At 44.1% G+C, this 16,205-nt stretch overlaps 1 protein-coding gene across 5 annotated transcripts in view; it reads left to right on the forward strand.

The window, feature by feature from the left end:
* Nucleotides 1–16,205, forward strand: part of LOC119972233 (vacuolar protein sorting-associated protein 13B-like) — a 1,046,946-nt gene that overhangs the window by 65,546 nt on the left and 965,195 nt on the right. For all 5 annotated transcript variants that reach the window (XR_005462014.1, XM_038808618.1, XM_038808616.1 and 2 more), the window contains exon 4: nucleotides 1,154–1,277. Coding sequence is in view for 4 of the 5 variants with exons in the window: in XM_038808618.1 (XP_038664546.1) it covers nucleotides 1,154–1,277 (124 nt within the window). In the remaining variant the exon portion in view is untranslated. The remainder of the gene's footprint in view (nucleotides 1–1,153; nucleotides 1,278–16,205) is intronic.

Genomic DNA, 16,205 nt, shown 5'->3' on the forward strand with positions numbered 1-16,205 from the left:
TCAGGCGAGGGGCAAGGTTGAGAAGGCGGGGCCTTCATGAATAACCTCAATAGTACGGGAATTGAACCCGCGCTGCAGGCCTCGCTCTGCATCGTGAACCAGCTGTCTAGCCAACTCAGCTAAACCGGCAAGTAGCCAAAAAACAAAGAAGCAGTGGTAGGATCGGGAGAAGCAGTGAATGGTTGGGGCTGGGTTTTATTCCCATATTTATACAATCAAATGGCCGATCTTCTGATAGCACTAAAATGTAGAATGAGTAAGAAGAGGGAGCAGAGATTGGAATTTTGGGGGTCTCTTTGCGTCCTGGATTTGCTCTTGTAAATTTAACGGGTGTTAGAATTTTCTGGGAGCTGATCCAGGTTATTCAACTCTGGGGGATACACGTTACCACATTGTTAAATTGTGTATTAAATTGTGTATTAAGATGTCGACAATTTGTGGCACATGTTATTCTATTTACTACTTCGTGGTTTGACAATATGGGGATTATATCCAATAAAATGCTGTGCTGACTAACTCGATTGAAACAAGAGCTACTTAAGAGCACTTAAGAATGAGCTTGAGATATGTTAATTTTGTCATGTAATGCTCCTGTGAAGTATATTGGGATGTTTTATTGCGTTCAAGGTGCTATATACATGAGGCTTGATGGTATTCTGAATGATTAGCTACTGTACAAATAGTGATACTGCTTGGGACCATGGGAATGCCATCCTGGGGTTTAACTGTTCAGAGTAACAGCATGGAGTCCCTCTTGCTTTGGAGCTTTTATTGGGCTCTCTTCTGTCTGGGGGACAGTCATGATTTAGGTGGCTGTGTACCATGATCTGAATTTTCTAAGTGGAATTATTGCAATTCACTGAGGCAGCAAGTTTTCATTTAATTGGATGAAAACTGAATTGTAGTGACTCCATATGTTCAATAAAACATTGATGTGATGTCGATGAGAACCTCTCTTCACTTACAAGTTTGTATAAGCAGTGAACCAAAAATGAATTCCGTAGGCACCACTTGTTTATTCTAATTGAAGACAAAAAAAACGTACCCAGTTCCATTCAAACGCTGCCTAATAGGTGTATAAATGTGTGTAAATGTTTCAGTTGTCGTTAACATTTTCAATTAGTATGGCTTATCTAGATTTGTTGTTTTGCAGGATGATCACGAGAGTTGTGGCTCCAGTTCAACCAACCGCAGCACCACTACAGAGAGCATAAAATCATTAGCCAAAACTCGTCGCATCCAGCAAGTGACCTCAACTGACCCCGACTTACCCCCAGGTGAGTGACGAATGAAGGCTTGTGACTGGGGCAGGCAGCATTTGAAATGTTCCTGCTGGATGTGAATTTAAAAAATACACTTACAGCGATTTATAATGCAGAGAACCTCGACAGGAAAAGGTGCAATGATAGTCTTACTGTGATCAGAGCTAACTCTTAGATGCCCTAAAGAGAAAAAATTTCAAACATATTTGTTTGTTGACTGATGCTGTGACAGGCATGAAGTGTTGACCCAATGTCTGTTGAATGCAAGCATATCTTCCTTTTATCGTGTTTCTATTCCCTTACTCTGAATTGAGTAACAAACTCCACGCGCAATGAATTTTGTCACGGCTGGTTGTTGTTCCAACATAGGCCTGACCCACCTGCTATCAATTGTACATCAAAACAATGCATACGAATCTAAGGGTATAAAATAGGACTCATTTCCAAACTGCCCCCTGTTGGTAAGATGCCTTATTGCTGTGGCAGTGCATTGTTTCATAAATGCAATTTGTTAATTAAACTGAATTGTATCGACGTTCAATACTGTGCTTACAGTGCTGCATTCTGACAAACATATCATTAGACTTGTCACAAATTGGGCGGCATGGTGGTGCAGTGGTTAGCACTGCTGCCTCATGGCGCTGAGGTCCTGTTTTCGATCCCGGCCATGGGTCACTGTCCATCTGGAGTTTGCACATTCTACCCGTGCCACGCTAAATTGCTCCTTAATTGGTTAAAAAAAAATTGGACACACTTTACAAAAAATTTTTAATTTAAAAAGGAAGACATGTCACGAATAAGCAGTATTGTATCAACTACTTCAGTAGTTGACGTACTTTACTTTGTCCCATATCTGTGCTGCCTCTTTTCTCATAAAATTTAAAGAAACAAAGATTAATTTGAACAAGAGTTAGAAATAGCTTTGTGAATGTAACACATTTGTTTTCTGTTTATTAACAGTAAGACATAAACTGAACTATTTGGCTGTCAGCATTCATGATTCCTTATATTTATCCATTGCTTCCAAATAGAAGCACATAAATTAAAATGATTTTAGCTGCTGCATACCATACAATGGTTACAGCATAGAAAGAGGTCATTTGGCTTGTTCTTGCTGTGCTGATCTCTGATGGAGCAATTCCCCGAGTTGCCACCTTTGGTCCTGCCTTTTCTTCCGTTTCAGATAATCCAATTCCCTCTTGAATGCCTCAATTGAATCTGCCTCCACCACCCTTTCAAGCAGTGCATTCTAGATCGTAACCACTCGCTTTGTGATAAAATTTTCCCTGTGTTACCATTACTTCTTTTACCAGTTAACTTAAACATGTGCGTTTGGTTCTTGATCCTTCGACTAATGGGAATAATTTCTACCTATCAACCCTGTCCGGACCCTCTTTTGACCCAGTTGTGATGATATGATTAAGCATATTCCCCGTAAAAAAAAGTTAAACCGTCGAGCGCTATATTTTCCGTACAGAACACGGGAGGCATTCGATAGTTTCCTTACTGACTTGCGATTGAAGGCACAGTCATGCAACTTCACACTCCAGGCTTCGATGATATGAGATCAGATAGTTTTCGGAATCTCCAATGATAAAGTGCGTGAGCGGCTCTGCAGGAAACAGACCTGCAGCTCGAAAGTGCGATTCAAATAAGTCACGCTTGTGAGCTGGCTGCAAAGCAGCTCAACACATTGAATCTCCGTCATTTTGGTGCAAAGGCAGAAGAGGCGGCAGATGCCATTAGTGTGGTGATGCAGCTGAATAAGAAACATGCTCCTAGTTCGGGCGGCCATTTTGAGCGGCTGAGCGCGATGTGGCAAACGGCATTTGCCACGGCAGTGCTCTGCTTATGGAAAAACGTGCTATCTGCAATGGCAGAAATTATTTTGCAACCCAATGTTATTCAAGGAGAAAGACTGAACAAACAAAGAATATCAGTGCTGTTGATGAAGTGTGCCTAGAGGACACATTCTTAGTAGACATGATCGCCAGTGAAGACAGGGAGTCTCGAGGTACACCAAATCACAATGTATTTGTACCAATCTGCTGCAATAGTGAATTGAAGGAAGAGAATCATGAGGATAAATGGACAGTGCCATTAAAGATAAATGGTATAGTGATAACAGTCAAGCTCGAAACTGGTCAACCTCATCAACCTGTCCGTTTTAAAAACAAAAAGCTGCAGGTTGCACCAAAAATAATTACTTGAACGGTATTGCTGAGAGATTATAATGGTAATGAAATCTCATCGTTCGGAGCATGTGAGTTTGAGGCTGAGGTAAAAAACAAAACTCAAGTTGAAATTATTTGTGGTGACGGAGGATTGCGAGTCTTTAATTGTTGAGCCGTGAGGAACAACAGCTAGTCTGACGAGTCTATAGTGCAGACAGTGCTGCAATAGGCCCTCATCCCTCTGGAGACTCCATAGTGAATGATTTCTCTGAAATTTTCCAAGGTTTTGGTATGTGGCATACACCTACAAGATTCAATTAAAGGAAGATGCGAAGCTTGTGATTTGATGCGCTGAGATGTGTGCTAGAGCCATTGAGGGATAAACTAAAGGCAGAGCTTGAGAGGATGACTGCCTTGGGGGTCATTAAACGTATTGAGGTCCCCACAGACTGGGTTAATTCCATGGTCTGTGTAAAGAAGCGCAATGGGGACTTAAGAATCTACATGGATCCGAAGGATTTGAATCTCAATATCAATAGGGAACATTATCCTATACAAAGAGTGAAGTGTTCACATGTGAAATGGGGGCCGGTTTAGCACAGTGGGCTCAGACAGCTGGCTTGTAATGCAGAACAAGACCAGCAGTGTGGGTTCAATTCCCATTCCAGCCTCCCGAACAGGCGCCGGAATGTGGTGACTAGGGGCTTTTCACAGTAACTTCATTGAAGCCTACTTGTGACAATAAGTGATTATTATATTTATTATTATTATTAAATGGTAGGAGCAACCTCCTTCTGCAAACTGGTGCGTCACAAGGCTTCTTTTTCTCCCGCTTTTTTGACCCAGCAAAAAAAATAAAAAAATCTCAACTGATGCATCACGGGGAAGCAGTGGCGTGCAGAGGGGGGGGGGGGGGGGGGCGACGGTGCGCTGGCCCCGGGCATCCATTGGATGGAGGCAGCAGCGTGAAGAGAACGGAGCGCGCCTGCGCACCGCGGTCGGCCGGAGCGCACCTGCGCACCGCGGTCGGCCGGAGCGCGCCTGCGCACCGCGGTCGCTGCTGGTGAAGAGGCGGCTTTGCACTTGGCGGCTGGAGCGTGAACAAAAAGGGCGCGAATTCTCCCGAATCGACGGCAATCAATGCCACCATGGGTGAGATTTATTCTTTATCTTTATCTTTTGATCCATTTTTAAACTCTTCTCTGCACCCTCTCTATAGTTGTCAACTTATTAAATTGTCGTGCCCAGAATTTGACATTTGGGCCAGGGGCACCCATTTGGGACAGAACCAGTATTTTATAAAGATTCATCATGGCCTCTTAACTTTTGCCCTCTTACCCTTTATACTTAAAGCCCAGGGTCCTATAAATGGGAGATTCTCAGAGACAGGGGCAGCACGGTAGCATGGTGGTTAGCATAAATGCTTCACAGCTCCAGGGTCCCAGGTTCGGTTCCCGGCTGGGTCACTGTGCGGAGTCTGCACGTCCTCCCCGTGTGTGCGTGGGTTTCCTCCGGGTGCTCCGGTTTCCTCCCACAGTCCAAAGATGTGCGGGTTAGGTGGATTGGCCATGCTAAATTGCCCGTAGTGTCCTAAAAAAGTACGGTTAGGGGGGTGTTGTTGGGTTACGGGTATAGGGTGAATACGTGGATTTGAGTAGGGTGATCATTGCTCGGCACAACATCGAGGGCTGAAGGGCCTGTTCTGTGCTGTACTGTTCTATGTTCTATGTTCTACTTGACTGCAAGCTGCTGGAGCTCGGATCTTGAACAGAGCTTTTATATCTGGATTTGGGGACCCTTTATGCACTGGCATAGTGCAAAAACAGGCCCCACATGACCAGGGTTTTGTGAAGAAGGAGGGATCTGGAAATGTGTCGACTGTGAAAATTATATTTGTGGAAATTGGGTGAAGTAATGCCTGTGTTTGATGAGAATTGGTGCTAAAGCTTTAGAGAAATGAAGATGGAATTTGATTTGAAGAAGTTCAACGTTTTGAAGGATATTGTGTCTGAAATGAATGCGATACGTGCTGAATGGGCTGACTGAGAAATGTGTGAGATATGTCTTTGTATCTGCTATGTGTAATTTATCGGTCATATTATTGCAATTTTCCTGTTAATTCATGTTTAATTTAAATTGATTTTGGTGTGATTGCTAATATAAAAGTGAAGTCTTGTATATTGGTCTTAGTTGGGTTGTTTGTAGTTTGTTTCCACAAGGGTCATAACAGTATTTCCATGACGTTGCTGCTCTTATCCTTCTCCATGGGGGTTGCAGAGGAGGGAGGCACAACTTTCGAGACATAACATCTCACCCATTGCTGCAAAGCAAAATGACTGAAGAAGAGAACAATATCCCTAGAATCCCAGCGCTAAGGGGAAATTGACTAACTCTTACAGCACAATTTAACCTCAGGCAGCCGCCCTATACCTTCGAGATGACAAAGATAAAGAGGTCAGTGAATAGCTCTAGAACGGGTGCAACTACGTTTTTTATAGGTTTTTGGGTGATATTTAATGAAATATTTACGTGGGGCTTTGGGGCATACAATCAAGATTTGCCCCGGGCATCACCAGACCTCTGCACGCCACTGCGGGGAAGGAGACTGGCTGCCAGTGGCGCACGCATCCAGGGCGATGTCTAACATTGAGCCAAGATACGCACAAATCAAAAAAGAATGCCTAGGGTTCATTAATGGGCTAACGAAGTTCCATGATTATGTGCATGGGCTTCCAACCTTCATTGTGGAGACAGATCACAGGTTGCTGGTCGCCATCATCAAAAGGAATCTCAGCGAGATGTCACCGCAAATTTAAAGAATGATCATGAAGTTGCAGCAGTACGATTTGGAACTGGTGTTTATGCCTTGTAAGCATCTTTATTGTGGCTGACACGCTTTCCAGAGCTACCGGCAATGAACAACCACTCCAGCTGGATGAGGACGTACAGGTCCCACGTAAATATGGTGACAGAGTCTCTGCCAGTCTCTGACAACAAGTCAAAAATAATTAAAGAGGAAACTGCCAAGAACGCTGTCCTGCAGAAAGTGAGAAAGTATATCCATGAAGGTTGGTCCAAAGGATCCTGCTCCAAGTTTCTACAATATTCGAGCAGAATGAATTGATGTTAATGGAGTTTTGCTGCGGAATCAACGAATTGTAATTCCACAGGCACTACGGTCAATGATCCTCATCAGGTTGCATGAAGGGCCCTTGGGGATGGAAAAGTGCAGGAGGAGAGCTAGGGAGGCACTCTGTTGGCCTGACATCAGTCGCGACGTTGAGTTAATGGTGGAGAATTGTGAAACATGCCAAGGATTTCAGCGCAGGCAGAGTCATGAACCTATGCAGATGGGTGACACAGTCACAATTCCCTAGCAGAAGGTGGTAATGATCTCTTCCATTTAAATGGAAAGGAGTACACTCCAGTCATAGATTATTTGTCTAACTACCCAGAGATGATGTGGAGATGCCGGCGTTGGACTGGGGTGAGCACAGTAAGGAGTTTTACAACACCAGGTTAAAGTCCAACAGGTTTGTTTCCTCAGGAATGAGCAGTGCTCCGAAAGCTCGTGTTTGAAACAAACCTGTTGGACTTTAACCTGGTGTTGCAAGATTTCTTACTGTACCCAGAGATAGCACAGTTGTCAAACCTGACGGCAAGATGTGCTATTAAGAATGTCAAATAAATATTTGCACGACATGGCATTCCGAATGTCGTCATGAGCGTTAATGGTCGTTGTTTTGACTGTTATGAGTGGGCAGAATTTGCTGGCAGTATGATTTTCAACATGTTACCTCCAGTTCACATAACCCCCCAGACAAATGGCAAAGCTGAAAAGGGAGTGCATATCGCCAAGCAGCTCCTAAAGAAAGCACTTCACAGTCGCGATGATAGCTACCTTGCGCTCCTCGGCTATCGTTTGGCACCATTGGTCAATGGTCTGTCGCCTGCTCAAATGCTAATGAACAGACAACTGTGAACTACTGTTCCTCGTTTTCTTCATCAGCCCATGAACCACTCGTTAGCTAGACAAGTGACCTCTCAGAAAAGGAGGCAGAAGGGATTCTATGATAGGTCTGCCAAAAGACTTCAACCTCTGAAGCCAGAGGATATGGTGAGAGTGGAAGATTCTAAAGGACATGGATGGTCTCAACAGGCAAAGATGCTGCGATAAGCAGGTTCAGACTCGTATCTTGTTCTTACTGAAGAAGGTGTTACATTGAGAAGGAATAGAAGAGCTTTGCTCAAAGGACGGCAGCCATTTGTAATGCAACCACCAGAAGAAGCACGGAACAGTCCTAAAACATCTGAAGAACACACGGAACAAATGCAACAAGATAATTTTTCCTCGGATGGTGATGTCTAGCACGAGGGGACATAGTTTTAAATTGAGGGGATATAGATACAGGACAGATGTCAGAAGTAGGTTATTTATTCAGGGAGTAGTAAGGGGGTGGAATGCCCTGCCTGCAACAGTAGTGGACTCGCCAACACTAAGGGCATTCAAATGGTCATTGGATAGACATATAGATGATAAGGGAATAGTGTAGATGGGCTTTAGAGTGGTTTCACAGGTTGGTGCAACATCGAGGGCCGAAGGGCCTGTACTGCGCTGTAATGTTCTATGTTCTAATTATACATCACTATATGAGAAACATCAAACTCAACCCACAAGCAATACAGAAAATGAAGAATCGTTACAAGTTCAGCAGATACTGAGAAGGACTACAAGAATAAGGTGCAAGCCAGAAATACTGAACTTGTGACAGACTGTAAAAAATTCTGAACGTGTGAATAGTTATGCATATCATGATATAATGTAGAGAATACTCCGATGTATGTAAATTTCATTTTCCAAAGGAAAGGGCTTGTGATGATATGCATAAAGCAGTCATGTACATAATGTTATGCATAACCTCTGACCACTAGGTGGCAGGGTTAACCCGTCACGTGACTCTGGTTCTGGGAGTTGGGAGTAGGTCATGCTCGGAGATAGATGTATTTTGCAATAACTCTACAATAGTTAATTAGTGTTATTAAGGGGCCACACGGTGGCGCACTGGTTAGCACTGCTGCCTCACAGTGGTGAGGACCAGTGTTCGATCCCGGCCCTGGATCACTGTCCATGTGGAGATTGCACATTCTCCCTGTGTCGGCGTGGGTCTCAACCCCCACAAACCCAAAGATGTGCAGGGTACGTAGATTGGTTACACTAAATTGCCCCTTAATTGGAAAAGAAAAAGAATTGGGTAATCTAAATTTATAAAAAAAAAAAATTGTGTTAGTCGCTCATTATTTTATTCATCTTAGTTATCGTAGTCATGCAGTTGTTAAGCTATATGTTCTGTAGCTCATCATTTACTTTGGCCAGTCTGCAGAACATGACACCAGTGATGGTGAAAGGACAGCAATATAATTCCAAGTCAAGATCGTGCATGGGGTGGAGGGGAAATTGCCGATGGTGGCATTCTGATACATATTCTACCCTTGTTCTTCATGGTGGCAGTGTTTGGAACAGTGGTGGGCAACCTGTGGCCCGGAGGCCACATGCGGCCCGTCTGGGTTCTGAGTGCAGTCCTTGAGACATTTTGTTGACCGTTGTCCACGTGTGGGGTTGCCACATTCCCCCGATTTTTACCTGTGTCGTTTTTTTATGCGACCAGTATGACTGTATGATGTGATACGCATGTAAAACAAGGGGGAGTGAAGTGTGAGGCGCAAACTGATTGTGCACAACATTGACCGAGAGAACCGTGTGCTCCCTCTGCGTCCAAAGTGTTTTTACCCTTTGAAGTTGATAGTCCGATTAATATATAAATGTCTTAATAATTTTCTATAACTTATGAATTACCCAGTGTGTATTAAATGTATTTAAACTTATTCATGGGGTCATGGTTAGTGAACAAGCCTGATTTCAATCTTATGGCCCACCTGAGACAAAAGAGGGCCATTCAGGTGGCTCACTCATGAGCCTAGTTTGCCCATCACTTGTTTGGAAGGTGCATTTGGAAGGGGCTTGGTGCTGCTGTTGCAGTCGATCTTGTAGATGATGCACGCTGCTGTCACTGTTTTTCGTTGGTGGGTGGGGGTGTCAATCAAAAGGTCAGCCTTGTCCTAGATAGTGGCGAACTTCTTGCGTGTTGTTAGAGCCATTTTCATCCAGGCAGGTGGGGAATCTTCACATTCTTGATTTGTGCCTTGTAGCTGGTGGATTTGGGAGTTGAGTGAGGAGCCACAGAACTCCCAGCCTCTGTGTTACTAATGAAGGCACAGTATTGATATAGCTGGACCAGTTCAGTTTCTGGTCAATGTTAACCCCCAGTATGCTGAAGGCAGGGGATTCAGTGAAAGTGTCCATACACCAAAACTAACAAAACCATAAACCCCCCTCAACGGATGCCCAAAGATGGGATACCCTCGCAGCAGGGTAGCATGGTGGTTAGCATCAATGCTTCACAGCTCCAGGGTCCCAGGTTCGATTCCCGGCTGGGTCACTGTCTGTGTGGAGTCTGCACGTCCTCCCCCTGTGTGCGTGGGTTTCCTCCGGGTGCTCCGGTTTCCTCCCACAGTCCAAAGATGTGCGGGTTAGGTGGATTGGTCATGCTAAATTGCCCATAGTGTTCTAATAAAAGTAAGGTTAAGGGGGGGGTTGTTGGGTTACGGGTATAGGGTGGATACGTGGGTTTGAGTAGGGTGATCATGGCTCGGCGCAACATTGAGGGCCGAAGGGCCTGTTCTGTGCTGTACTGTTCTATGTTCTATGTTCTATATTCTATAACATCAGCGTGCTTTGTGACATGTAGCGTGAATCAAATTGACTAAAGACTGACATCTGTAATGCTGGAGACCTCCGGAGGACAATCCACTCAGCACTTCCGGCTGAAGATTATTGCAAATGATTCTGCCTTATTCGTTGTACAGATGTGCTGGGCTCCGCCATCAATAAAGATGGGGATATTTGTGGAGATTCCTCCTCCAGTGAGTTGTTAATTGTCCACCACCATCTGCCCACCTGACCAGCCCATCTATATCATGCTGTAATCTAAGGCTTTGCTCCTTGCTATTTACCACACCACCAATTTTTGTGAAATCTGCAAATTTACTGATCATGTCCCTGGTTTAGCTCACTGGGCTAAATCGCTGGCTTTTAAAGCAGACCAAGCAGGCTAGCAGCACGGTTCGGTTCCCGTACCAGCCTCCCCGGACAGGCGCCGGAATGTGGCGACTAGGGGCTTTTCATAATAACTTCATTGAAGCCTACTCGTGACAATAAAGTGATTTTCATTTTCTTTCACATCTAGGTCATGAATGCTGTACAAACAGCAAGGGACCCTGTACGATCCCTGTGCCATACCACTGAACACAAGTTTGCAGTCACAAAAACAAATTGCCCAGGTACACCAGGAACAGGGCAAATCCAAACATGGCAAATTACCGCCCCATCAGTCACCTCTCGATCATCAGCAAAGTGATGGAAGGGGGGTCATTAACAGTTTTGTCAAGCGGCACTTACTCAGCAATAACCTGCTCACGAACGATCAGTTTGGGTTCTGGCAGTGTCTCTCAGCTCCTGACTTCATGAAAGCCTTGGTTCAAACATAAAGAACAAAGAACAAAGAAAATTACAGCACAGGAACAGGCCCTTCGGCCCTCCCAGCCTGCGCCGATCCAGATCCTTTATCTAAACCTGTCTCCTATTTTCCAAGGTCTACTTCCCTCTCTTCCCGCCCATTCATATACCTGTCTAGATGCTTCTTAAATGATGCTATCGTGCCCGCCTCTACCACCTCCGCTGGTAAAGCGTTCCAGGCACCCACCACCCTCTGCGTAAAAAAACTTTCCACGCACATCTCCCTTAAACTTTCCCCTCCTCACTTTGAAATCGTGACCCCTTGTAACTGACACCCCACTCTTGGGAAAAGCTTGTTGCTATCCACCGTGTCCATACCTCTCATAATTTTGTAGACCTCAATCGGATCCCCCCTCAACCTCCGTCTTTCCAACGAAAACAATCCTAATCTACTCAACCTTTCTTCATAGCTAGCACCTTCCATACCAGGCAACATCCTGGTGAACCTCCTCTGCACCCTCTCCAAGGTATCCACATCCTTCTGGTAATGTGGCGACCAGAACTGCACGCAGTATTCCAAATGTGGCTGAACCAAAGTCCTATACAACTGTAACATGACCGTCCAACTCTTGTACTCAATACCCCGTCCGATGAAGGCAAGCATGCTGTATGCCTTCTTGACCACTCTATCAACCTGCGTTGCCACCTTCAGGGTACAATGGACCTGAACTCCCAGATCTCTCTGCACATCAATTTTCCCCAAGACCATTCCATTGACCATATAGTCCGCCCTTGAATTTGATCTTCCAAAATGCATCGCCTCGCATTTGCCTGGATTGAACTCCATCTGCCATTTCTCTGCCCAACTCTCCAATCTATCTATGGACAAAAGAGATGAACGCCAGAGGTGAGGTGTGAGTGACTGCCTTAACATCAGGCACGTTTGACCGAGTATGGCATCAAGGAGCTCTAGCTAAACTGGAGTCAATGGGAATTGGGGGAAAACTCGCCACTGGGAGGAGTCATACCTGACACAAAGGAAGGTGGTTGTTATGGTCGGAGGTCAATCATCTCAACTCCAGGACATCCTTGCAGGAGTTCCTCAGAGTAGTGTCCTAGGCCCAACCATCTTCAGCTTCCATCATAAGGTCAGAAGTGAGGATGTTTGCTGATGACTGCACAATGTACAGTGCCACTTGCAACTCGTCAGATGATGAAGAAGTCCATGTTCAAATGCAGTAAGATCTGGACAATATCTAGGCTTGGGCTGATAAGTGACAAGTAACATTTGTGCCACAAAGTGCCAGGCAATGACCATCTTCAACAAGAGAGGATCTAATCATCCCTTGACATTCAATGGCAATACCATCTTAATCCGCCACTATCTGCATCCTGGAGGTTACTATTGACCAAAAACTGAACTGGACCAGCCACATTAATACAGTGGCTACCAGAGCAGGTCAAAGGCAATTCCCCCTCTCCTTATATCCTGGCAGATGGGCAACACTTAAGGGACCCCTGTCTTCCCTACCTAGATTGGCATCTCTCCTGGTAGACTGACAGACGGACATCAATGAAAGACTCATATTGGGTGTGCTGATTCACTGGTCTACCCACTGTCCTTAATTTGACGAGGCTCTAGGTAGCGGCTTAATTGTTTGCCTCTGGGGAGGTTGTGATCGCGGTCTCACCAGACCACCTTTGGATTCCTGACCAAAATTGAGCCCAAAGTTGGGGCCCTAACTATCTCTGTTCAGTCCAGCTGAATAACTCATCTGTTTTCAACAAAGTGACTGACTGACTGACTGACTATTAAATGTTTTAGAACATAGAACATAGAAAAATACAGCACAGAACAGGCCCTTCGGCCCACGATGTTGTGCCAAATTTTTGTCCTAGATTAAGAACAAATTAATCTACACCCCATCATTCTACCATAATCCATGTACCTATCCAATAGCCGCTTGAAGGTCCCTAATGTTTCCGACTCAACTACTTCCACAGACAGTGCATTCCATGCCCCCACTACTCTCTGGGTAAACAACCTACCTCTGATATCCCCCCTATATCTTCCATCATTCACTTTAAATCTATGTCCCCTTGTAATGGTTTGATCCACCCGGGGAAAAAGTCTCTGACTGTCTACTCTATCTATTCCCCTGATCATCTTATAAACCTCTATCAAGTCGCCCCTCATCCTTCTGCTTTCTAATGAGAAAAGGCCCAGCACCCTCAACCTTTCCTCGTAAGACCTACTCTCCATTCCAGGCAACATCCTGGTAAATCTCCTTTGCACCTTTTCCAAAGCTTCCACATCCTTCCTAAAATGAGGGGACCAGAACTGCACGCAGTACTCCAAATGTGGCCTTACCAAGGTTTTGTACAGCTGCATCATCACCTCACGGCTCTTAAATTCAATCCCTCTGCTAATGAACGCTAGCACACCATAGGCCTTCTTCACAGCCCTATCCACTTGAGTGGCAACCTCCAAAGATCGATTAACATAGACCCCAAGATCTCTCTGCTCCTCCACATTGCCAAGAACCCGACCGTTAATCCTGTATTCCACATTCATATTTGTCCTTCCAAAATGGACAACCTCACACTTTTCAGGGTTAAACGCCATCTGCCACTTCTCAGCCCAGCTCTACATCCTATCGATGTCTCTTTGCAGCCGAGAACAGTCCTCCTCACTATCCACAACACCACCAATCTTTGTATCGTCTCAAATTTACTGACCCACCCTTCAACTCACTCATCCAAGTCATTAATGAAAATATGTTTTCATCATGTTTGATTTTTGTTCAACGTATCCTTGGATACGATGACGCCCATTGTTCCAGATCAGGATCGGAGATCTCTTTGTAAACTTCTGAAATTTATTTTGGGTCCTAATTACCAGTCTAGAGGTGTCAGCCAACGCAGTTCACTCTAGTACTAACCAAGTGTTATGGGCCAGGGTTTAGAGAACCCCAAAGTGTATCATGGAGTTCACCTGACCCACAACTTTTAATAGATTGTGGTTCTGGGTAGCACATGGGCCTACCTTACAGGTGTGATGCAACAGAGATCCACAGTACTTTGAAATTAAAACAATGTTTATTTATGAAACCAGTTAACACTTTGTAAACCCACAGTAAACATCTTAACAATTATCAACACCAATCCTCCCCACAGATACAATATTCTATAAGTAAACCTTAATCTTTCCTTATTAACATCCATAAGACAAAAAACCCTTTTTAACACACATCAGGTTTAAATTCACTACTGAGAGCAGTCGGCACTTTGAAATAACCCAATTGATCTGGAGACAGTCTTTAGTTTGCAGAGAGAGATCCTTATACAGCTCCTTGCTTTGCCTGCAGCTATCCAGCTCTCAAAACAAAACTAAAACACACCCTGTAGCAAACAACCGAAAACGAAAGTAAAGCAGAGAGACAGCCCAGCTCCACCCACACTCTGACATCACTGATAAACACCCATTTCTTAAAGGTACATCCACAACAGCTATTTTTATAAACACCTATTTCTTAAGCACCCATTTCTTGAAGGTACTCTCACATGAAACAAGGTCTTAGTGGTGGGCCACAGATTTTTGTTGCAGAACCGACCTATGGAATCATGAGGTCTGAAGTATTTAGACACTGTTGGTTGGAAGCAAGATTCCACAAGTTTCTCTGTCGATATACTTTGAGGGTCTCAGTGACTAATGCTTTGTGCTGTGGATGAACTATCTGGCCATAAATTGTTCGTAGCTATCAAAGTGGGTCCCATTCTTGCGCATTTTGGAATGACTTCTGGTCTTGGCATTAACACAATGAGAAAGGAAAATTTTGTCATCTTTCCATAAATGACTGTGCACAACCCAACGAGAGGACACTTTTGAAATATGATTGTGACTTTCCAGATCTTCTGATAACTTTCCTAAAGCAGATTCGCTTGTTTCAGGATTGTGGGCTTGAATGCAACCTTATGGGTATTTGTGTCTCTCAGGTAAGCACTTGTTTACTGTGGTACCTTTTAACTGCATAGCCTGAGAAAACTCTGGTAGATGTGGGTGGAAAGCGAAAATTAATCCCTCCTTATCGTTCGGGAATGTGCATTTTTTTGAAAGACCAGCTTAGCGCACTGATCTGATATCGCTTCGCTGGTATATTCTCCCATTGCTACCGACAAAAATATATGGTTCCCAGTCCAGGCATTGTCTCATAAAAAACCTATTTTTCTCAAAGGGTTTCCAGGATCTGGAATTCAGCTGTGTAGTTAACAGTTATTCTTCTGTAATTAATAACAGTTCTTCGTTTGTGTAGCTTCCACATGTGACCGTGTTTTGGATTCTTTCCTCATATCTTTCTCCTGTTAGCTGCTGTGGTTTTCTTCATTCTATCGTTCTATACATGGCTTTTACTTTGATAATTTTACTAGTTTAGAAGCATGTTCTACATTTTAAATCATCTTTACGATAAAGAGTCTGATAGTTTTTCAGTCCTGTTCCTTTTTGACCCTCATTCCCTGTCCTTGGAGCATGGCCCTTACTTCGACAAAAAAATATTTTGCTTTTCATGAGAAGTATCGGGCGTTATTATCCTGATTTGAAGTTTCCGTCCTTGTTTCTCTGCCAACTCCATAAATCCCTTGTGGTGGCTGAATTTAATTACTGCACATCTGCCATCAGGCCCCGTCAGCACAAGGCTGTCACCATTAGTGTTTGCGCTGTCTTCAAGTATTGCACAATTTAAACTGCTTGGCATGTTTCAGACTTTGAAGAAGGCTGCTGGTAAATGTTTGGTACAAAATATTAATCTTGAAAGAAAGAAAATCAGTGATGCATCACGTTATATAAGTATGTTTACAGTTTACTTTACACTCTCGACACCATGCTGTGCATGATTTCTGGACTTGGTACACCAAAGTATAGTACATGACAGCTAGCTTGTTTCTCCATGTGCCAAGTGCAATAGGTTCTGCATTCATTTGTAAGGTTAGAATTGTGACTCAAATGCATTCCCTGGCTATTATGTGGAACTATTAAAGCTGTTTTACAGCTGGAGCACAGGCCATTTTGTACTGAAGCCCTGTCTGCCCTCACAGGTAGGTACTAAATTAAATCCTGCACTATTTCAAAGAATATCAGAGGCGAACTCATTGGTATCCTGGCCAATATTTATCCCTTAACCAGTATTTCTGAAATGG

This window comes from Scyliorhinus canicula, chromosome 10, assembly GCF_902713615.1.
Source record: "Scyliorhinus canicula chromosome 10, sScyCan1.1, whole genome shotgun sequence".
In the NCBI taxonomy this organism is placed as follows: Eukaryota; Metazoa; Chordata; class Chondrichthyes; order Carcharhiniformes; family Scyliorhinidae; genus Scyliorhinus; species Scyliorhinus canicula.